General features: G+C 48.5%; 1 protein-coding gene across 8 annotated transcripts in view; it reads right to left on the bottom strand.

The window, feature by feature from the left end:
- The window catches only part of HYDIN (HYDIN axonemal central pair apparatus protein), a 399,941-nt gene that overhangs the window by 229,904 nt on the left and 145,301 nt on the right, over window positions 1-24,736 (bottom strand). For 7 of the 8 annotated variants that reach the window (XM_044987150.1, XM_044987153.1, XM_044987154.1 and 4 more), the window contains 5 exons: window positions 22,270-22,505; window positions 11,029-11,129; window positions 9,178-9,313; window positions 6,169-6,333; window positions 797-949 (listed from right to left, as the gene is read on the bottom strand). In XM_044987150.1, the coding sequence (XP_044843085.1) occupies window positions 797-949; window positions 6,169-6,333; window positions 9,178-9,313; window positions 11,029-11,129; window positions 22,270-22,505 (791 nt within the window). Of the gene's footprint in view, window positions 1-796; window positions 950-6,168; window positions 6,334-9,177; window positions 9,314-11,028; window positions 11,130-14,026; window positions 14,140-22,269; window positions 22,506-24,736 lie in introns of those variants that run through there. The other variant, XM_044987156.1, reaches the window with a different exon arrangement.

Raw genomic sequence — 24,736 nt, 5'->3', positions numbered from 1 at the left:
TCCAAACACAGAGTGTGACCCCCTTCCTGGCTAAGAATCCCCACCCCGACAGACTCTGGAGGGGCCTGACTTACCACTTTAGAACACCTGTGTAGCCTGTCAGGTTGAAAAAGTCTCACTGAACTGAACTGTCTTTTCCCTATAACCTTCCCCAAAGACCCAGAAATATTCTGCAGTGCCACAAAATACAAAGATACTGCAGTGCATTCTCAGCATTTATGTAACTTAACTACACAGCTCCCTTTACAAACAAAGTAGCTTCTATGCAGCAACTGAGCTGCCATAACTCCCAGTGGGAGTAACACCACTAAACATCCAGCTCACCTCCCCATAGTAATTTGTGGATGATCCCTGGCATGCTGTTTCCTATACAGCTGAAAGCTTTGCGAGCCAGTTTTGAAGCACAAGCCAGAAGTCAATGTGTGCGGCCCAGTTGAGGGGATCTATGCGGAAGTGCTTACCTTTCAGGAACAAAGAGATAAGATGGCTCTCATATAGGTACATAAACATGATTAGCACAGCTAAACTCCCTATCAAGAGAAAGGTTATAAAGAAGATCAAGTGCCAAATTCTGCTTTTAGTTGCATCTATGAGATCCCACTGACACTAATGGGGTGACTCAGGTGCACTTCAGAGCAGACTCAGCCAGCCACTTTGGGGAATTATGTCACGCCCATTTCATTCTCTCTGAGATAATTTTAGGAGAAAGCTGCATATAAAGTCAAGTCACAGACTGTTAGAGATCATACATTCCAAGCGACATGTTCATTATAAAACAGCCCCACAGTTCACTTACCATCTGTGCCCAAAATGGTGCAGGAATAACGGTCTGATTGGAGAGGTGGAGTGTACAGGAAGCATCTTTTAGAACCTGGATATTCCCAAAATCGATCTGAGCAGGATCCACGTAGACAACTGGGCCTTCACCAATGCTCACTAAATGAATCTTCTGCTCCAGGAAACAGGGGGAAACAAAAACAGGGAAAGTTGAAAGGGGCTAGCTAGCTCTCATTGTTCTCCTGGACACAGAATGGTAGTGAACGACTGGAGTAGACCTGGGATGTTGAGTGATCTTCATGTGAAGAAGGTCATTCATTCAGAATGGTTATCTGGTGATAGAGAAATCCACCTCCCTGTTTGCCTTGCTCCACCAAACCAACTGCATTTGTCCTGCAGCTCTCCACTTCACCTCTCCCTTCTCTTCCTTTGACCACTGCCACCCCATCTTACCCCTTCTCAACATTTTCCCATCCTTCCCTCTAATGTCTTCTGCTGTCACACACTCACCACTGGTGTAAATGAGGAATACCTCCATCAGACTTACACCGGTGTGAGTGTGAATCAGACACTTAGGTTTTAAGCTCTTTGGAGCAGGGTTCATGTCTTACTTTTCTCTGAAGTGCCATGCACATTATGGCGCTGTATAAGTAATAGAGGGGTGGGTTGCAATGGTGATCCATTATCCAAGTCACTTTCCCAGAGCATTAAAAGCAGCTAATGGTTTAAATGTTTACACCAGTCTTTTTGCTGTAGGATACAGACTGCACAGGACCAAACAATCTTACTGTCATGGACCAGGTCATAGGCAGTCAGACCCAGTGGTCAAAGCAGTGGTGATCAGGCCTAGTGGTCAGAGCAGAAGTCAGGAACCAGGGGTCAGCGACAGAGCCAGGGGCAGGAGTTAAGCCAAGGGTCAGAGCCAGCATCAGTAGCCAGGGGTGGGGCTCAGAGCAGGAATCTGGAACGAGGCAGGAGGGAAGGGACAAGACAGGACAGGAATGCAAGAATCCGGATTAAGGCAGGGCTCAGGAGTCAGGCGAGAAGGCAGGGTCCAATGTAGCAGCCACCCAGGGATTCACCTAGTTGCTCAGACAAAGTCCTGTGCCTCCTTCCAGCTTAAATAATGAGTCTGAGCCAATTGGAGAGACCAGACATCACCTCCAATTGAGATCTTTGTGGGCAGTGCCTATGGTGAGCTGAGGTCCACGAGTCCACACTCCCTGCTGGTGAAGGTGTCAGATGATGGCTGTGATCTGAGGCTTGTCTAGGGAGCCATAGACCTGGGTTCAAGACCTGTGATTCCCTCATACCTTCTTCTAAACTGAAATCAAATAAGTAATAATCCCTCCGAGTGACAAGATGCTATGTGACTCATGAAAGGGCAAAGCATATTATTTCGACACAAAGTTCCAGTCTGTCCTGTAGGGCACCCTGAATGACATCTGGCTCAAGAAATGGCATTAGCTGCTCCCAAAGTGACCCACATCTAGTCCCACTCCGCCGGAAAGACAGCCACCAAAGCCTAGTGTACTCTGCATGGGTTCCTATACCAGCCCCATCAGACTGCCTAGGAGTAACATCCAGCAGCTGTTGGTGGCTCACTCGCCTCCACTGCAGACCTGCAGTGGCTGATTCCCCCAAGAGCAGGAGCACAAGAAGGAAGCCATTGATAACTCATTTCCTAGCCCTGGAGACATCAGGTTCACTCATTTCCAGCACTTCCTGGAGAGCAGGATTTTGGGGCAGTGTGGAGGAAGAGGACGGGGCTGTCAGCCTGGCTTTCCCTTCTGGAAACGGCAGTACTGTTGGGGGAGCTAGTGAAATCCCTTTCTAAAGACATCAGGATCTTTCATACAGATCTTTTTCATAGTAGGCCTCATTATGAATGGAACAATAGTTTGTGCAATTGTTAGGAAAACTTGTGTTTGTCTTTCAGGCTCTGAATACAGTTGGAAAGCACTGCTCTGCTACTGAACTTGCACTTTAATGTTTGGAGAGGATACCCTTTTAATCGAGAAGACTGAAGAGAACAAAAAACACACAGGAAAGAGTCCCTGGAGAGTGTGCATTGATAAACACCTCTCCTGAGAGCATATCTAAGTTTTTAGTGTGCTCTTCCCCAGCAGAGCAATCAAATGTAGCATGTGTCCTTCCAGGACGTTAACCTTTAGTGTTCTGTCATTCATTTTCTACAGAACATCCAGTAAGGAAGACAGGCCACCTAGAATTCCTAGCTGTGTCAAATTGCACTGGACATGTCCATGGTATGTCATTCAGCAGGGAAGTGGTTAATATTTTTTAAAATGCTTCACTTAAAACATTCGCAAAAGTGCTTTTAGCAGCAACATTTAACAGGCCATTGCTCACAAGCAAAATTATATAAAAGGAAAAGGAGGACGAGGGGGAAGACATTGCTATCGGTAATACTTCCATGGGCTCAAAGGTCTTGCTGGCTCTGTTGATGAGGACATAGTGTCAGTTTCAATCATTTGGGAATGAATAGTCTGTCCTCTGGCAGTCAGCTGTAGTATTGAATGACCACCTGTTTTGATAGCAGCCAGCTGTAAAATTGCTGCCTGTGGCAGGCTGCAGGCTAATACGCCACAGGTAAACCCCGGGCTGTATTGTACCAGCTCCCTAATGCACAGGATTATTTGCAGCAAATTGAAACCGACATCCCGTCACTTGCAAGTAAAACACAAGGCAACAGCCATGAAGTGTCAGCCTAGAGAGAAGGATTTGTGAAAGGCTGCACTCTGAGAAGGGCTATTGCAGACTCAAGCTGTTGGGCATTATTAAACATAACATAAGAACATAAAACAGCCGTACCGGGTCAGACCAAAGGTCCATCTAGCCCAGTGTCCTGTCTGCCGACAGTGGCCAATGCCAGGTGCCCCAGAGGGAGTGAACAGAACAGGTAATTAAGTGATCCATTCCGTGTCACTCATTCCCAGCTTCTGGCATAACATAAGATCATAGGACCATGCTCTTCTTTCTGTTTCTCTGGCCTAAAATGAGAGTGACTCCACTGAACTCAGAGTTACATCCGTGGAAGAGAGAGCAGAATCAGGCCCACTCAGCTGAAACCAACCATCAATAGAGTGCTTAGCAGGCTCTTGGCCATACTGCTCACAATGTCTCACTAGTGGGGAAAAGTCTGGAATGGGACCTATTAAAGCTGCAGGGCAGAGCTTGGACAAAATTCAAATCTGTGGCAGCTTGAACAACGAGACATGCAAGTGTGTACTGTGCTTATGCATGGCGAGCTTTCTATTAGCACAGCTCAGATGTTTGGAGTAACTGAGTGAAAGCCAAATGCTGTGCATTAAACTCCAACTTCATGGGTGCACTTATGAGCTTGTTAAGATCCCACAATTCACAGGGCTTCCACTGGGGTAAGGTCTGACATGTTAATTCACATCGTTAAAGCGAGGCTAAGGCTGAAAGTACACATCATTAATCCAAAGGTAAAATCTTTACCAGATCACCATAGTTTGAAAAACAAACCAACCACTAAAAGGTCAGAAAATTCTAACTGTGAAACGTGCCCACCCTCCACCACCACCACCCCACTTCTTTTTGTAATGTGTCTTAACTTTACAGACCACTTATTTGGCTAACTTCAGCCTAGATGGCAAAATTCACCTTCCTCCATTGACAAAGCCCCTAGCCATTGGTCTACATTCTAATGCAAAGAAAAGGGTTGGAGACCTAGGTTAAGATTTCCAGTGCAGTCCAGGGGAGATAGCTGCACACCTTCCATTCATTTTAAAGAAAGCCCACATCCTTTGGACTGCTTTGAAAATGTCAGCCTTACTTTTGGTTAATGGCTGCTTAGGCTTTCCGCAGTCCTTTGACACCCTGGTTCATGCTCATCAGTGATGACACGCCATTCTGTCATCGCTATTTCAAAAGTTAATGCCATTTTAAATTAAAATTTAATTAACTAAACTTGCTTTCGCTCTTAGCTAGATGAATTCAATAAATTAAATGTTATCACTCACCTTTCTCCCCCCCCCCCGGTTTTGTTTTGTTTTTTTGGATAGAAGGTGGTAAAAAAACCCAGGAAGCCTCTTGGAATTCTGACAAATAACTCTATTTTTAGGGTGTCATAATTCAGAAACCACTTGCCCATACTTGTTCACATTTGGTAGAAAAAGTCTACTTTCACTCCAGTTGCAGCCTAGCAATTTCATGGCTGATATGGCCTTCCTTGTGGATTTTAGTACAGAGGCTACAGTGGCCCATAATGGATTGAATTCAGAAAAGCACTTAACCACATGCATCAGTTGATTCCTGTTCAGGACAGCACTTAAGGAGGTGCTTTTTCTAAGTGTGTGAGAGGACTTAAACATGTGCTCACAGTTAAGCATATGCTTACGTGCTTTCCTGAACAGGGTTGCTTTCTCAAATTGGGGCCTCTATTATGCAGTGGTTATTGTTACTCTGTAAGAATACAACAGACTTAGAGACAAAGGAATTGCTGGTGTGGCTTAGACCAAGGATTCATCTACAAAGAGAGGCAGTTCCAGACATTTCAGAGTACTCTCCATAATGGCCAATGGAAACATTTGCCCATAAGGAAAGTTTCCTTTCTATCCCCAGGCAGTTAGTTCTTGGCTTATGCAATGAATCATGAGGATTTATTCTTTTCTTTTTTATTCTCTCTCATTATTCATATAAACGTCTAATCTTTTTGGAATCACACTTGGCTCCTGGTCTCTATGGTTTCTGGTGGCAATGAGTTCTACAGGTAGTCATGTTAGGTGAAGCACCTAGAGGGGAGTTAGGTGCCTGCCTCCCAGGGACTATCCTTAGGTGCTTCTGAAAACCCCAGCCAAGCTATGTAACAGATTTAAATTTGTGGCCTTTCCATTGCACTGTCCCTTTCGAGGTGAACTACAGCAAACAGTCTATAGAAATGCCCAATTTACCTTCTCTGCAGCAGTCATTACTTGTATACTTCTCTCATAGCCCTTCAAAAGACACAGTCCTGCCAGGTTCTAAGCTCCCTCCATTCGCTTTGACTTTATACAGTAGTGAAGGGCACTCAGCACTTTCTGGGATCAGGCCCATATTCTTCTTGCCAACTGAAACAGGTCTGATCTTTCCTGACTCTCCTCGTTATTGGTCTGAGCAGTGCAATTAACCTCAAAACATCTGACTTCTATCATCAGTGAGGTGATATCACAGTGATATTCACTCTCTAATGACATGAGTTTACTACTGCAGCTTTTGAATTCACCAGAAAAATCCTTGGAATTGTAAAGAACTAGACTGTGCTGCGTGCGCTGTCAAAGGAGCAAAGACCACCCTCAGTACAGGTCTCCACACTCCAGAGGGAACACTGATTCAGACACAAGGCATATTTCATCATCAGGGTCTCACCAGGGGGGGTTCTTCACTCCCAAACATGGCTATGGAAGCCACAGTGTCCTGCTGTCCAGTCACTTGGGTTTCCAGTGCTAAGGGGATCTCCACAGTGCTATGAGGTTGAATAATGCCACAAGGCCTGGGGCTGGAGTACAACACAGAGGGCTTCTCCTCATACTCCTGTGCAGAGACATAACCAGAACATTATCTTCACCATGACTTCTATGGAAACTTTCCATTCCTTGACATTTAAAAAAATTACAATTATTGCACAGTTAAAAGAATCACATGGAGAAAACTGGCATGCATCCGACGAAGTGGCTATTCACCCACGAAAGCTCATGCTCCAAAACGTCTGTTAGTCTATAAGGTGCCACAGGACTCTTTGCTGCTTTTACAGATCCAGACTAACACGGCTACCCCTCTGATAATGGAGAAAACTGGGTTCAGAGGGGGATATTGACCGTGGTGCAGAGGACTAGCACAAAACCTATGCTGACCCCTATTTTGAGGACTTACGTGGGACTGAAGTGATGAACAGACAAGCGCCTGCCTTCTGCATAGGGGGGAATTTCACCCAGAGAGAGATTATAAAATATGCAAAACAGCACAGCTGAAGGCACACAGTTCTAACATGGAGGGTAATTAACCATTGGAACAGCTCACCACAGGATGTGGTAGGTTCTCCATCACTTGCAGTCTTTAAATCAAGACTGGGTCTCTTTCTAAGGGACCTGCTATTGCTCAGTAGAAGTTATAGGCATGAGGCAGGAATTATTGGGTGAAATTTTCTGGCCTGCGTTACAATAGCCCCTTCTGGCCTTCAGATTTCTAAATCTTTCCAGGAACTAGTACAGACATTTACTTGTCCGAGGCATCACCTAAAGGTGATCCAGCCAATCGAACAGATTGAATACCAGGGGCACCTGTTCCAAGCATCTCTAGGTTTCATTAGGAAAGAGTTACTCAAAACAATGAAAGAGAACACAGTGGCTATGTTGGCTGGTGCCCCAGAAAATATGGAACAGTGTCCATGTCTGCCAGATGGAAATAGGAAAAATATGAGGGGAAGGACATTATTTTCAATCACCTATGAGGATATTACAAGCAACAGAGAGTAAGTAAAAATAAAATACAATGGACTACATTTAACAGCATGTAAAAAAGGGAGTAAAGTTAGCCAGAAACTAGTATAAACAAGTGTAAGTAGCAAAACTTGCACCAGTGTGGTATTCTGTGGGGTCCAAATTTAGCTCTGGGTAAACAGGTGCCATTTCTATTATACCAGGGCTAAATCTGGTCTCAGAGAATTGGAGAAGCAGTGGCCTAGCTGCTTTATCTTACACTCTCCTGTGAGGTAGCAAGGAAAGCAACTCTCCCCTTCAGCTCCTTCAGGGTTTGACTCATCCATGTAGGCACAGGAGTTCCATTGCTCTCAGGAGAGATGTCTCCAAGAGGGATTCACCCTAGGACGAAGGCAGCTTTAGGTTCCTTCTGGGGCTCTATGGGGCTCACCAGTGGAGACTCCCAGGAATATATGCTGAGTCAGTGTACCTTCCAGGCACTCTGGCCCCAACTCTTCCTTGGCTGGCTCCAGTCCTCATGGGGGACACGGAATTGTGAGGCCCCCCCATGCCCACATGCCAGTGACCTCTCTGTTGCCAGAGACTGCAGCCTGGTTTTTACAAGTAAAGTGAAATGGGCCCCTGGCTTGCTTGCTTTGAAAATCTTGTAGATTGGTGCAAGTCGACATTGACAACTGCTTTCTAACCAACTAATGCCTAATGTGTAACTATACCACCATTGAATCTGGCCCAGTGGCTCCCACAGCAGCTGCACCTATTCAGCCCAGCCTACTACTGACTCATAAACAGAGCTCACAGAAGGCTCACAGTTTCTCACAGTTCTGCAGAAAAGGACCTAGGGGTTACGGTGGACGAAAAGCTGAATATGAGTCAACAGTGTGCCCTTGTTGCCAAGAAGGCTAACGGCATTTTGGGTTGTATAAGTAGGGGCATTTCCAGCAGATCAAGGGATGTGATCATTCCCCTCTACTCAGCACTGGTGAGGCCTCATTTGGAGTACTGTGTCCAGTTTTGGGCCCCACACTACAAGAAGGATGTGGATAAACTGGAGAGAGTCCAGCGGAGGGCAACAAAAATGATTAGGGGGCTGGAGCACATGACTTATGAGGAGAGGCTGAGGGAACTGAGATTGTTTAGCCTGTAGAAGAGAAGAATGAGGGGGGATTTGATAGCTGCTTTCAACTACCTGAAAGGGGGTTCCAAAGAGGATGGATCTAGACTGTTCTCAGTGGTAGAAGATGACAGAACAAGGAGTAATGGTCTCAAGTTGCAGAGGGGGAGGTTTAGGCTGGATATTAGGAAAAACTTTTTCACTAGTACGGTGGTGAAGAACTGGAATGGGTTACCTAGGGAGGTAGTGGAATCTCCTTCCTTAGAGGTTTTTAAGGTCAGGCTTGACAAAGCCCTGGCTGGGATGATTTAGTTGGGTTTGGTCCTGCTTTGAGCAGGGGGTTGGACTAGATACCTCCTGAGGTCCCTTCCAACCCTGAGATTCTATGATTCTATGATTCTGTGAAGGCTTTGAATTGTTCCCCTTCCCTGTTGTAGAATGGGCTACACCATGAAATATTAGGAAATGCCACACAGACCACCAGCTACGGACTCAGCCAGTGGCTTTCTTCCCTTTCCTCTTGTGAACTACAGCCTCTCAGAAAGAAACCCTTGTGGTTATAATGTCTTGTATCTTTCAAAGAATCACTCCTGCTTTCAATGCTGTGGGACCCTCCCCTTTAAGAACTTTTAAGTTCTCACTTGCAAGAGAGTTCCAAAGAAGAGAACTGAAACATTCTCACATCAAATGCTGGTGAAGCTAGAGACAACAACAACACAGCGTTTAATACTATTTGTTATGTGCTAGTCGAGAAATAGACCTTCCATTCTCAGAGAGCCCCATGGAAATGGAAGAGAAGCAGCAGAAAGGGAGGGTGAGATGACAAACCTGAGGGAGAACCCCGTAGCACCCTGGAAGCTCAGCGTCGTTCACAAGCATCACCATCTGCTCGTAAGGGAATTTCAGGAAACACCGTCCAAACTTCACCACAGGGTTAACCACACGCAGTGGAGGAACAACACATCTAGCCGCCAAAAAACAGCATTAGATACCAAGAGAATATAGTGTTTGTTTACTCCCAGAATATGGTGAAATGGAGCGTAGCGTATTTGTCATTGTCACATAGAGGCTTTACACCCATACAGTCATTAATCATCTCAAAATTCTTTTTATTCCCTTTTTAATCAACAATCTCTGTTAAAGGACATATGGGGAAACTGCCATGGGTCTCTACTCAACAGTGTTCTGTTAACACCAGCAAGCATTCAAGCAGGGTGCAATTTCTCAGATTGGAACTCTGCTAACATGCTGAGCTTTCTTAGCCTTGACAATATGTACTGGTTGGTTCGTATTTTTTGTTTTCTGCGTGGATGGAATATGCAGCTAGAGACTTCTGCCAAATCTGTGTTCATGTGAATTAACTTGACACCCCTGCCTTAAAACCCTACTTGGAAAGGGTGATTTTGGGTTTGTATCTGAGCCTCAGGGAGCTTTCTGTCTCTTGTCATTCTGCAACACCTACCCATTAACCCAGAACACAAATCTTCCTCCTTTATCTGGATTTGAGAAGCCATTTAGCTGATAGAAGGAAAACATCTTAATTTACAAACTGGGGCAACTGCTGCCTTCTGCAGGATGTATCAGAGAGGAGTCAGGGGGACCACCAGGCTGATGAAAGTCATGTCCATTAGTGTTCCTGTATAATGATCTCCTAATTAGCTTACAGAATTGATTCCAGACTCAGTGTTGGCCTAACCCTGTTCCCACTGAAGTCAATGACAAAGTTCCCAATGACTTTAAAGGGAGTAGTGCTAAGCCAGTACCAAGGTCTTTTAAAACTGCCCTCTCCCCATCTATATATACACAATAATACATACAGGGCCAAATGCATCCCTTTTGTAACTGCACTGAAGTCAACCGAGTTACAACAGTCCTACAGTATCTGACCCAGGAAAAATGACCCCGGCTCAAATCTGTGATGGCAAATAACTAAAACTAGAGGAAAGAAGATGAAGCTGAGCTCATTCTATAAAGCAAATAATAATAATAATACTCTTCCCTCATCACTATCTTTTGTTTATTTCTCCTAGCTAAAATTCAGAATTTTGTCTTAAACTCTTTGGTATTAATCCACATGCTAATTGTCTGAAACTAACCCCATCATTGCATTGCCATCCATGCCTCAGATGTCTCCATGCCAAATAGATTTTCCACTGCAGGAAGCGCATACACCCCTTTTGTTACAACCTGATTTAAGTACAATACTCAGGATGAAATAGGGTGACCAGACAGCAAGTGTGAAAAATCGGGACGGGGGTGGGGGGTAATAGGAGCCTGTATGAGAAAAAGACCCAAAAATCAGGCCTGTCCCTATAGAATCAGGACATCTGGTCACCCTAGGATGAAAAGGGATGGCTGTTGGGCTCTTCACACATGAAATCTGTTGCAAACACTGAAAGTCACGGACAATAATAAATACTCTTACTCTTCCCATGTTGAAAAAGGCTCAGGGCCCTTCCATTATCTTTAGTACAGGTGCTTTTCAGCATGTGTTGTTTACAGTACTTTGTCACTCCCATATCAGATTTAGTTCTAGTGCCCAGCTATGCACAATAATCACATTAAACAGTGGTTCTCATTTTGGAAGGGAGGGATAAATCCAGCATATTGTGTATATGGCGGCGTAGTGTAGGTGACACAGAGACAAAGGGGGAATGGATGTAAAGGGAGTGTCAATACCTCGCTGTGATTAGGAGTGCCAGCACTTCCTCTCCGATACCATCCACATCCACCACCAATGCCATTTCATATTTCTTCACAGCGTTGGAACATAAGGTCACCTAATGCAGGAAAAGGGGAACAAATACTTTATTTTCTAACGCAATCCCTCAGATGGGGTGCTCATTCAACAACCTCTAGTATCCCCTTTGTTGGGCTTTTGGAACTTGGAGATCATTTGCTGGAGAAGGACTCTACTGAGTAAGGTTGCACTGGCTGTATCAATGGTTCTCAGTTGAGGATCTTTGGACCATCACAGGTCCAGGAAGCCTTATCTGGTGGACCATTAAGGAAGCATTTTGAGACCAAAATTGTAAGGAATTGGCAAGTCTAGGACCAAAGATGGGCTCCAAGATTTTGTTTTAATATAAAGTGATCCAGAGAATGGAAAAATGGGGAAATGTGGCTTTAGCAAAGCAATTGATTTTTCTTTTCATAGACTCACAGATTAGCATTGGAAGAGACCTCAGGAGGTCATCTAGTCCAACCTCTGGTAAAGCAGGACCAACCCCAACTAAATCATCCCAGCCAGGGCTTTGTCAAGCCGGGCCTTAAAAACCTCCAAGGAAGGAGATTCCACCATCTCCCCAGGTAACCTACCCTCCTAATTAAATAGTTTTTCCTAATATCCAACCTAGACCTCCCCCACTGCAACTTGAGACCGTTACTCCTTGTTCTGTCATCTGCCATCACTGAGAAGAGCCGAGCTCCCTCTTCTTTGGAACCCCCCTTCAGGTAGTTGAAGGCTGCTATCAAATCCCACTTCACTCTTCTTTTCTGCAGACTAAATAAGCCCAGTTCCCTCAGCCTCTTGTCATAAGTAATGTGCCCCAGCTCCCTAATTATTTTTGTTGCCCTCTGCTGGACTATCTCCAATTTGTCCACATCCCTTCTGCAGTGAGGGGCACAAAACTGGATGCAATAACCCAGATGTGGCCTCACAATTGCCAGATAGAGGGGAATAATCACTTGCCTCAGATTTCTTTTAGCCCAATTGTCTAATTTGTCTAGGTCACTCTGGACCCTATCCTTACCCTCCAGCGTATCTACCTCTTCCCCCAGCTTAGTGTCATCCACGAACTTGCTGAGGGTGCAATTAATCCCATCATCCAGATCATTAATGAAGATGTTGAACAAAACTGGCCCCAGGACTGACCCTGGGGCACTCAGCTTGATACCGGCTGCCAACTAGACATGGAACTGTTGATCACTACCTGTTGAGCCTGACAATCTAGCCAGCTTTCTATCCACCTTATAGTCCATTCATCCAGCCCATACTTCTTTAACTTGCTGGCAAGAATACTGCGGGAGACCATATCAAAAACTTTGCTAAAGTCAAGATATATCACATCCACCACTTTCCCCTCATCCACAGACGCAGTTTTCTCTTCATAGAAGGCAATTAGGTTCATCAGGCATGACTTGCCCTTGGTGAATCCATGCTAACTGTTCCTGATCACTTTCCTCTCCTCTAAGTGCTTCAGAATTGATTCCTTGAGGAGCTGCTCCATGATTTCGCTGGGGACTGAGGTGAGGCTGACCGGTCTGTAGTTCCCCAGGTTCTCCTTCTTCCCTTTTCTAAAGGTGGGCACTATATTTGCCTTTTTCCAATTGTGCAGGACCTCCCCCAATTGCCACAAGTTTTCAAAGACACTGGCCAGTGGCTCTGCAATCACATCAGCCAACTCGCTCAGCATCCTCAGATGCATTGCACTGGCCCCATGGACTTGTGCATGTCCAGCTTTTCTAAATAGTCCTTAACTTGTTCTTTTGCCACTGAGGGCTGCTCACCTCCTCCCCATATTGTGCTGCCCAGTGCAGCAGTCTGAGAGCTGACCCTGCCTGTGAAGACCGAGGCAAAAAAAGCACTGAGTGCTTCAGCTTTTTCCACATCATCGGTCACTAGGTTGCCTCCCCCATTCAGTAAGGGTCCCACACTTTTCCTGACCTTCTTCTTGTTGCTAACATACCTGTACAAACCCTTCTTGTTACTCTTCACATCCCTTGCTACCTGCAACTCCAATTGTGCTTTGGCCTTCCTGATTACACTCCTGCATGCCTGAGCAATATTTTTATACTTCTCCCTAGTCATCTGTCCAAGTTTCCACTTCTTGTCATCTTCCTTTTTATGTTTAAGCTCACTGAAGATTTCTCTGTTAAGCCAAGCTGGTCACCTGCCATATTTGCTATTCTTTCTGCACATTGGAATGGTTTGTTCCTGCATCCTCAATAAGGCTTCTTTAAAATACAGCCAGCTCTCCTGGACTCCTTTCCCTCTCATGTTATTTTCCCAGGGGATCCTGCCCTTCAGTTCCACGAGGGAGTCAAAGTCTGCTTTTCTGAAGTCTCTATTTGGCTGCTCTCCTTTCTTCCTTTTGTCAGGATCCTGAACTCGATCATCTCATGGTCACTGCTGCCCAGGTTGCCACCCACTTCTACTTCCCCTACCAATTCTTCCCTCTTTGTGAGCAGCAGGTCAAGAGGAGCATGGCCCCTAGTTGTTTCCTCCAGCACATGAACTTTTTCCCAAGGAGGATCACTTTACATAACAATGGGCATCCATGATGGCTTAAAAAGCTGCAGTTCTTTTCCTCAGCAAGCTCTACATCTTGGTACTGAGCACTCACAGGGGTCTGAAGGGATGGTCTTCCTAAGTTTGCTGTCATTAAGAATGAAAAGGAGCCAGGAGTCACCCTAGTCATCCTTATGTTTTAGCAAACACATCATCATCTAGAATCCTCCCATACTGTGTGCACATCAAGGATAATACTTATTGTTGCCTGTTCTCTCTGATTTATTTTAGCCACGACTCTGTAAAAAGAAATGTGTCTCTCTCCTTCGATCTGTCTGGAGATGAGTTCACAGTTGAATAATAAGTTAAAATTCCCAGAGAGATCAGACACAGTGCAAAACAGAAAGTTCCACTGTGAAAACAGCTATATTTGTTAAAATTTCTTACTTTAGACAGCAGAATAACAAAGCCAAAATGCCAAAGACAAAGCCTGTCCTGTCCTATGCAGGTGGGTTAGTGGAGGAAGAATGTCTGCTCCCACACAGCAGCCATTCTAGCTTACAGCTGTGGAATGGCTAATGACATCTGCATATGCCCCATGTCACAATGGGCCATGGTCTGCTGGCTCAGGGATGTGACCAGCCCAATGGACTCCTGAGCAAAGGTGCTGCAAGGGATGTTACCATATGGTGTGCTGCAGCATACATGTCCCGTGCTGTGCTCCTGGGGAGGAATTAATGCTCAGCGAGGATGCACAGTTCAGGACCTATGGCACAATCAAGCTTCCTGTGATAGGTTGCCCCCACTTCGGAGGTGCCACCTCATATACTGGGGTACCACTGAGCCTGCCTGTTCCACCAGCCTGGCCTCCCTCATCCTGTCCTGCTGAGCCAGGCCCTCAAGCCTCCTCTAGCACACACACAGGTAAAGACACACCCAGCTGCAGAAAGACACAGACCCTGAAATCAGTGCTGCATGGGAAGGCTTCAGCTAAGGAATTGCCCAGTACTCAAGTGCACTCCCCTTCTTGAGAGTAAACCCAGAATTGTATTGTCTTGTGCTGCACAGAGAACTTTAGTGTGAGCTCATTGAAATTCACCCTCTCCCTCAATGTAGAGAGCACAGCTCCCCACCCCCCAGTTATGAATTACACAAACTGGGTTAAAAACAAAAACAAGTTATTTAACTACAAATGATAGATTTTAAGTGATTATAAGTGATAGCAAACAGATCAAAGCAGATTACCTAAGTAAATAAACAATAACCGTAAACTGAGCTTAACACACTAGATAGGTAGGATATAAATTAACAAATTATCACCCTGCGTGATAAACAGGCTGGCAGAGTCTTAAGGCACAAGTTGCCGTGGCTTTCCCAGTTTTCAAACACAGGCTAAAGATCCCTCTAGCCTGGGACCATCACCTCCCACAGTTCAGTCCTTGCCCCTCAGGTGTTTCCAGGTGTGTCGTTGCAGGGAGAGTGAGGTCCCCTCATGATCTCAGAGTCCCCCTTTTATATCTTCTTCCCACTTGCTGGAAAGCTCTTTTGCTGTGACCTGGGTCACACAGTTCCCATTGTGTCGTGCTACCTCTGAGAGGTTTCTGTTGTACACAGTTCCTGGGGTAATCCTTGTGCTTCTGTGGATTTCCTCAAAAGACGGTTACTCCTGGCGCCTGGAGTGGCGCCGCCATGGCGCGAGTTATATACCCCAGCCGGCCCGTCCGCTCCTCAGTTCCTTCTTGCCAGCTACTCCGACAGTGGGGAAGGAGGGCGGGTCTGGAATGGATAGGAGCAACACATCTCGAAGAACAACAGTTACTACCGGTGAGTAACCGTCTTTTCTTCTTCGAGTGATTGCTCCTATGCATTCCAGTTAGGTGAATCCCAAGCCTTACCTAGGCGGTGGGGTCGGAGTGAGACGTGGCGGAGTATAATACCGCGGAGCCGAAGGCTGCGTCGTCTTGAGACTGTTGCACCAACGCGTAGTGGGAGGCGAAGGTGTGGACCGAAGACCAGGTGGCCGCTCGACAGATGTCCTGGATCGGAACGTTGGCCAGGAAGGCAACAGATGAGGCGTACGCCCTCGTCGAGTGTGCAGTAACGCGGCCTGGTGGTACGCGAGCCAGCTCGTAGCAGGTCCGGATACACGCAGTGACCCAGGAGGAAATCCGCTGGGAGGATATCGGCTCTCCCTTCATGCAGTCAGCAACCGCTACGAACAGCTGGGGCGAACGCCGGACGTCGAGGGTATGCAGCTGCTGTTCCCGAGGCGAGGCATGCGGCTTCGCCGGGAGGAAGATCTCCTGGTTGAGATGGAAAGCTGACACTACCTTCGGGAGGAAGGCCGGATGAGGGCGAAGCTGCACTTTGTCCCCATGGAAGACCGTGTACGGCGGGCTAACCGTTAGGGCGCGGAGCTCAGAAACTCGTCTTGCTGATGTAATGGCGACAAGGAAGGCCGTCTTCCACGAGAGGTAGAGCAGGGAGCATGTGGCTAAGGGCTCGAACGGAGGACCCATCAGCTTGGCCAACACGAGGTTCAAATCCCAGGCCGAGGCAGGGCGCCGGACCGGCGGGTACAAGCGGTCCAGGCCTTTGAGAAAGCGGGAAACCATCTGGTTCGAGAAGATGGACCGACCTTCTACGGATGGACGAAAAGCGGACACTGCCACCAGGTGAACTCTCAAGGAGGAGACTGCAAGACCTTGCTCCTTAAGGTACCAGAGGTAGTCCAGGATGGTAGGGACCGGGACTATGAATGGATCAAGACCTCGTTCATCACACCAGAGTGCGAATCTCTTCCATGAACAGCCCCTCTCCGCGCGGGTCAACCACTCAGGTACCAAGCTGTGAGATGGAGGGATTGCAGGTTCGGATGGCGGAGTCTGCCGAAGTCCTGAGTGATGAGGTCCGGCCACAACGGAAGGGGGATAGGTTCCCGAACGGAGAGCTCGAGCCGCAGGTTGAACCAGTGCTGCCTCGGCCAGGCCGGCGCTACGAGTATGACAGTGGCCCTGTCTGTTCTCCCTGGAGGCGAAAAGGTCTACTTGGGGGTGTCGAGCGCGAGGGAGACAGGCCCTGGCTACCGTGGAGTTGAGGACTGCTCCGATAAACTCTACGCGCTGTGCCGGGATCAATGTGGACTTCTCGGCGTTGATGAGAAGACCGAGTCGCTGAAAGAGAGACAGGATTTCTGCCATCTGGTCCATCACAAGTTGCCGGGACTGACCTCGAACCAGCCAGTCGTCGAGATACGGGTAAACGTGTATCTGACGACGTCGGAGGGCTGCGGCGACTACCGCCATGCATTTGGTAAACACCCTCGGGGCGGTGGAAAGTCCGAACGGCAACACTGCGAACTGGTAGTGGGTGTCGTTGACCATAAACCGAAGGTAACGACGATGGGGAGGATAGATCGCGACATGGAAGTAGGCGTCCTTCATGTCGAGGGCGGCAAACCAGTCTCCCGGATCCAGAGAGGGAATGATGGTCCCCAGGGTGACCATGCGAAACTTGGGCTTGAGCAGGTACTTGTTCAGCTCGCGAAGGTCCAGGATAGGACGTAGCCCGCCTTTCGCCTTGGGGATGAGAAAATAACGGGAGTAGAATCCCCTGCCCCGCCTGTCTTGAGGCACTGCTTCTATGGCACCCACGCTCAACAGAGTCTGGACCTCTTGTAAGAGGACTTGCTCGTGAGAGGGGTCCCTGAAGAGGGACAGGGAAGATGGGTGGGAAGGAGGGGGCGAAACAAATTGCAGGCGGTATCCCGACTGGACTGTTTGAAGCACCCAGTTGTCTGTTGTTAATTGGGACCACGCCGAAAAGAAATGGGAGAGGCGGTTGTAAAATAACGGGGAAGGATCCGGTAGGGAGAGTGATGGGCCGTCCTCGAGCGTCCCATCAAAAGGCCTGCTTGGCCCCCTGAGGGGCCTTGGAAGCGGCCTGGCCCTGGTTGCGGCGGTTGCCGGACGGGCGACGGCGATTTTGGGCCGGTTGTCGGCTATTGTAAGGTCGATACCGAGACTGATAGGCCGGTCGGGAGGGCTGTGGACGGAATGGCCTGCGCTGCGTCGCTGGCGTATGCATGCCTAGAGTACGTATCGCGATACGGCCATCCTTCAAAGTCTGGATTCAAAAATCCGTCTTTTCCGAGAAAAGCCCCTTTGTATCGAATGGCAGGTCCTGTAGTGTATATTGGACCTCCGGCGGCAGGGTGGAAGACTGCAGCCAGGCGATACGCCGCATCGTTACACCAGAGGCCAAGGTCCTCGCACCTGAGTCCGCAGCGTCGAGGGCGGCTGAGATGGAGGATCTAGACGACCCCCTCCCCTCCTCCAACATGGCTGCGAACTCCTGGCGTGAGGCTGTCGGCAGGAGCTCAGTAAATTTCGCCAGGGACGTCAAGATATCAAAGACGTACCTGGCGAGGAGGACCATCTGATTGGCAATCCTCATTTGGAGGCCTCCAGCAGAATAGACCTTTCGGCCTAGCAGGTCCATACGCCTCGCGTCCTTTGATTTGGGCGCAGGGGCCGGTTGGCCGTGGCGTTCCCTGTCATTGACCGACTGGACTACCAGGGAGTCCGGGGTCGGATGTGTGTACAAATATTCATAGCCCGTGGGAGGGACAGAGTACTTTCGTTCAACACCACGGGCCGTAGGAGGCACGGACGCAGGCGTCTGCCAGATAGTGGTGGCATTCCTTTGCACTGTCCGTACAAAAGGCAGCGCAACTCGCACCGGTATGTCCGCCCCAACAACGTTCGTAATGGGGTCCTCGTCTTCCTGTACCTCCTCTACCGGCAAGGCCATAGCTGTCGCCACGCGGCGAAGGAGGTCTTGGTGAGCCTTTACATCGATGGGTGGAGGCTCCTTTGTCGCCGCGCCGGCCACAGCCTCATCAGGCGAGGACGAGGAGGACAACCCCTGGACGACCACCTCCGAAGAGGGGTCCGCTGCTTGCTCTTCGGGGGGGGCGGGCTGCGCGTGGCACTGGGACTCCGACGGTATAGCATCCGCCGCTGGCGACGGTCGGGTTATTGTCGCCTCTGGAACCCTGCGCTCGGTCGCGGGAGGCCTTGGTGGAAAGGGCGCCCCCTGAGCCTCATACTGGGCCCATGGAACCCAGAAGCCCCACGGCTGTGCCCCTTGAGGATGGCCCTGCGGGGTAGGTGGCAGGAGTCCGTAGCCCTCCGTCCCAGAAGCGACCGACGCGGGACGGGATGGCCATGGAGGTGCCGAGGCGCTGACGGAATGCGCTGCGGAGTGAGGTAGTCCGTCCCCGGATGGCAGCGAAGAGCGATGCTGGTCCGCTCGGTACCGGGACGGCGACCGGGAGTGACGTCCGTCACGGTGCCGGGAGCTCGACCGGTGCCGGGAGCTCGACCGGGATTGAGACCTCCGGTGCCGGGAGCGCTCGCGCGAGTCACGGTGCCGGGACGGCGACCTCTGGCGGTGCCGACGCGATGGCGACCTGGACCTCGTGTGGCGCCGGGAGTACGACCGGTACCACGATGACGAGCGGTACCGGGACTGCGACCGACGTTTCGACGGCGATCGGTACCGCGAAGGCGAGCGGTGCCGAGATCACAAGCGACGGGACGGAGATCTGCCATGGGACCGGGAACGTGACCGGGACCGGGTGCGCCGTCCATGTCGCCTGTCCAGAGAGGGCGGCCAGGTCATTCTGGCCGGCTTTCCCGCCGACACGACAGCCCGCACCGGCGGTGCCGGGGGCCGGAGGCCTGGTGCCTCTATGAGCTTGATCAGCTCTCGCGCGAAGGCGAATGTCTCCGGCGTTGACGGCAGCCGGGGCTCAACCTCGGACGGCACTGGGGAGCGTGGCGGCACTGGACTCGACGGGCCTTGCGGCGCCGAAGTCAAGGGTCCGGTGCACAGCTTGTGCACGGGCACCGCGGGGGCCGCCAGGAGCGCAGCCGCCGCGGTTTAAAAGTCGAACAGATCGAACACTTGTCTGTTCTGTGCCCTTCGCCCAGGCAATGGAGACAGGCGTCGTGCGGGTCTCCGATGGGCATAGGCCTCTGGCACGCCGCGCAGGGCTTAAAGCCTGGCGCCTTGGGCATGAGCCCACACCGGGTGAGGTAAAAGGGGAAACCCCCCCCCTTTTACCTTATCTATTTACACTAACTATCTAACTAAGTAACTGTCAAAACTAACTACCAAACTAACTATATACAAATCAGAAGCGAAAGCTAGGGTCGTGGAGAACGAAAAGCACTCCACAGTTCCAACTGGCCGTCACGGGCGGTAAGAAGGAACTGAGGAGCGGACGGGCCGGCTGGGGTATATAACTCGCGCCATGGCGGCGCCATGGCGGCGCCACTCCAGGGGGCGCCAGCCGGCCCGCCGGTGTTGCTAGGGTAAAAAGTTCCGAGATGCTGTGCACGCGCGGCGCGCACACCTAACTGGAATGCATAGGAGCAATCACTCGAAGAAGAATAAGCCGTTATTATTTGGCCTTTTTACTGTCGTACCTGAAAGGCTGCTTGTGGGTGTTTCAGTGACACACACACAGCCAAACTTCATAACTTCACATACGATGATAGCACGTACAATCCGACGAGATATTAATGTTTAGCAGATTAAGACTTTTAGAATGATACCTCTCAAGACATACTTTGTACAAAACATATTCTAATTACATGACAGTGGTGAATATTGGGGTGTCAGGTTGTCACACTTGCCTTTTCTCCTCTTCTCCTTTGTGTGGGTCTGATGATTAACGCAAGGATTTTGACCTAAATCTTCATCTGTAGGTTTGCTTACAACAGATGGCCCCTTGGAGTAAAGTGTGGCAAAGTTCCTCCTCTCCTCTAGTAGGTCCTGCGCTTATTGGCGGATTTCTTCCCCTCAGTGGTTTTCCCCTTGGATGAAACCCATAGACTGGATCAACTACTCCTATGTCTGATTAGGAGTAGCGGGGCTAGGGGGGAACCCGGGCCCGCCCTCTACTCCGGGTTCCAGCCCAGGGCCCTGTGAATTGCAGCAGTCTCTATAGTGCTACTTGTAACCGCTGCTTGACCGCTACAGCTCCCTGGGCTACTTCCCCATAGCCTCCTTCAAACACCTTCTTTATCCTCACCACAGGAGCCTCCTGGTGTCTGATGTTGCTTGATTGTATGGTGTTTTCCTCAATCCTCCAGTAGTACCCCCTCTCAGTTCTTAGTTCCTTGTGTCTCTTGCTCCCAGCTCCTCATGCGCACTTCTTTCCTCTGGCTCCTCCTCCCTAGACTGGAGTGAGCTCCCCTTTTTATACCAGGTGCCTTGATTAGCCTGTCCTGATTGGCTGCAGGTGCTCCAATCAATGTAGCTCTCTCCGGTGCCTTCTAGAAAGTTCTTAATTGGCCCCAGGTGCCTTGATTAGCCTGGAGCAACTGCCATTTTGGTTCCCATGGTACTAGGGATTTGCTTAGCCTGGAGCTAACATACCTGCTCCTCAGTACTTTCCTGTAGCCATCCGGCCTTGCTCCATCACAAAAGTTACATTTGGACAATCTCTGAATTGAGATACAAGGCCAAATACTAGCTTAATGTGACCAGGTGCAACTCCATTGACTTCAATGTGTCCACTTACCCAGGCTGAATTTGCTCCATAAGTGAATTCTTCGGTCGCTCTGGGATGTTTGCAAAACCAAGTTAAGAACCGAGAGACCCCACAGGTAAATCGCCTCCAAACTTCCACATTAAAGCATAAGGAGACAGAGGATTCTGCTCCGTAACCCACACCAGGATCCTTACACAGGTGCAGATCTCTACGCCAGAGTTCAGTTTTGCCTAAAACCTCCTTCTCATAAAAAGACCTTGACTTTCAAGCTAATGTTACAGATATGGTGGAAATCCATTGAATAAATCACCTTCAACTGTAGCTGAATACGAAAGTGGAATGTACCATATTTTGGCTACGAGTTGAAATGCAAACCAAACACTACACATTGTCACTAGAATGAGATAATGGCTTTGAGTTGTGTGTTACATGACAAAATCTCAGTGACAAAAATGGAAAAAAGAGTTACTTCCATGATGATATTAGCTCCTTCAGGCTGGTAGTGAGACTTAAAAAACTCCTTTTAACCCAGTCTCCTGAACACAAATAAATTAAATAAATTCACTGTGGCTTTAAAATCAAGGGGCCAGATTTTGCTCTCAGTTACACCAGTATAAATCCGGAGGCAGTCTACTGACTTGAACAGAATTATTCCAAATTTACAATGATAACTGAAAGCAAAATCTGGCTCAAGAGCAGCTGGGATCATTAATGGATACCCTATCTTTCACTGTCCACCCTGGAGATCATTGTATTTGGGAGGGTGAATGTGAGAATGAGAAAGAGAGTGAACTATTTTTGCTTATATACTGTAAAGCATTACTTTTTAACTACTACTTTCCATCCTATTTCTTCCTCCTTTAAATCAAAGACCAGCTTCTCTGAGAAGTTCTCTAAACCCACATCAGGAAACTCATTAATATGTGACTATTGTGGTTGAAATTCATAATCTGGACTTGCAGTTTTGGAAACCGAACTGTACCTCCTTGAGTGCCTCCGAAACCAGGGTTACGAAAAGCTCTTGGATTACTCACATTACAATAAACCCAATAGTAACAAAAGCCTTGTTTTAGCTTTGCAAACCATCAGACTCTTCTGTTCAACTGTAGTTTGACATATACTGTACCTGGATATCCAGGAGCTCATGAGAGCGGATGGTACCTCTACTGGGTGTTATGGTAAATTCTTTTGGCTTGATACTTCCCTGGGCTCCCTTTCTCCAGGATGTTCTTGTGATGTCCAAGGTCTGAACAGAACTGGTAACACTTGGATCCCCAGGACCATCCCCAGGGACGCGAAGGTTGAATGTCATGGGGATCAAAGACGTGTTACTGAGGCAACACGATAAGGACCGAGGAAACCCTATAAAAGAATGTCACTGAATGTGAGTTTATGCATGAATTATCCCTTCATTTCTAGAGTGCATATTTCAGAATGATAAAAGCTGTGCTTGGAATTTAGCTCTTTTCAAACTGAATCATAGTTAATTGAGACGCTAGGCAAGTAATTAATCTTCACTTGGTTTCCTTGTAAACCGATCACACAGCTTGACTCCATGGGAATACTCACGTACCATTTTTGATCACCAAATGTAGGAAGATTTTCATTACAGCTTTAGTTAGGAGACGTCCTCTCTAACTAGCACTGATTGTTATTCATTTTTGAACCTACTTCTAGAGAAAGCGTGATGGGCACATTGGAATAGGACCCAGATTCTGCCACCCTTGCTCATGCTGAACAGCATTTTACCCTATGATTTTCAATACATAAAACACAGCACACAGTACTACTCATTGTGAGAAAGGATGGCAAAAGAATCAGAATGATGAATCGTTTGGGAACTACAGCACCATGGAAAGATCCTTCCACTGCAAGTTTGCTATTATCTAAGGGCAGGTCCATACTCAACGCGCGGGTCGACGCGGTGAGTTCGACTTCTCCGAGTTCGAACCATCGCGTCTAATCAAGACACGATAGTTCGAACTCCCCGTGCGCTCCGGTCAACTCCGGAACTCCACCACCGTGAGCGGCGGTGGCGGAGTCGACCTTGGAGCCGCGGAGTTCGACCCCGCCGCGTCTGGATGGGTAAGTAAGTCGAACTAGGGTACTTCGAGTTCAGCTACGCTATTCGCGTAGCTGAACTTGCGTACCCTAGTTCGACCCCGCCCCCCTTAGTGTAGACTAGGCCTAAGACACGGTCCTGTTCTCAGTGGAAGAAATGGTGAAACTTCAGTCAACTTCACTAACAGCAGGACTGGATCACTAGTGACGAATATAAGCAAAACTGCTACACTCCTGCTACCTACTAAAAATGCTCCCGCTACCAAGGCATATCAGCCTGGTCTTCAAACCTTTGCTTGTCCGATTAATTCAATTGAAGTTGTATTATTTGACTGGATTAAAATCAGTCTGGAAAAAGGGGAGGTGATGTCAGTTGGCAGAGGAAACATTCTCAAGAACTGGCACAAAATCTGATTGCTCCCTCAAACATGGATGTCGGCCCATCTATTGCCAAATGGTTTGAAATCTGAGAAGAATCTATTAAACTTACTTCTGCTCATGGATTTCCAGATTGAAACTGGAAACACCAGAAACACTCTTTTCTATCTTCATTTGGTCAAGAAATTGCTCCCCTTCCTCTCTGCTATAGATCTCACTACAGTCCCCATGTGACTTCCTGCTGTAGCACACGTTACTAGGACAACCCTGAAGTCCACTTGGAAGCAGGGTAAAAAAAAACCCAACTCACTTGCTAGGCAAGGCAGGGCAGGCTGGTGAATACGCAGGGGCAGCTCTAGTGACGCCTGCGGGAGGTCCACCGGAGCCGCCTGCCGCCCTCCCGGCGACCGGCAGAGTGCCCCCCGCGGCATGCCGCCCCAAGCACGCGCTTGGCGTGCTGGGGCCTGGAGCCGCCCCTGTGAATACGTACAACACCTATACGGTGTACTGGCTGTCAAATTCAGTTCCAGGTGAAATTCAGGGTAATGGCATCTACCGACAGCCCTCTAAATGGTTTAATCTCCAGCAATCTCACATACTGGCTCTTCTTTACACCCCAATATGACAATTGTACTTGGAAAGAATGTTCTATCACTTCTGTAGTTTACAGGGCATGCATAAGGCAGCAAATAAGGGGGTTAACTCATGAGAGCAGACAGAACTGATCTATTTGCTCAATCAGCTAAACCTGTGGGAGAAATGGCATATCACCCACTCTCCAAAGCATTAGATGCATTCAAGTAAGGGTATGTCTACACTACGAAATTAGGTCGAATTTATAGAAGGGCTACGTAGAGGGTCACAGTGAGCCACTGAGGCTGGCATAAACCGCCTAGAAGCGCAGGACCCATGGGAGCAAAGTCAGAGCTCCGCCACAGTAGCTATCCCACAGTTCCCACAGTCTCCGCCGCCCATTGGAATTCTGGGTTGAGCTCCCAATGCCTGATGGGGTGGTTTTGGGTACATGTCATCAGTCGCCCCTCCCTCCATGAAAGCCACGGCAGACAATCGTTTCATGCCTTTTTTCCGTGCAGGAGCTATACTGCTTTCAGCAGACTGTGCAGTAGGACTGCTAACCATCATCAGCAAACTAC

Source organism: Mauremys mutica, chromosome 14 (assembly GCF_020497125.1).
Source record: "Mauremys mutica isolate MM-2020 ecotype Southern chromosome 14, ASM2049712v1, whole genome shotgun sequence".
Lineage (NCBI taxonomy): Eukaryota > Metazoa > Chordata > Testudines > Geoemydidae > Mauremys > Mauremys mutica.
This window is presented reverse-complemented; position numbering and strand designations above follow the sequence as displayed.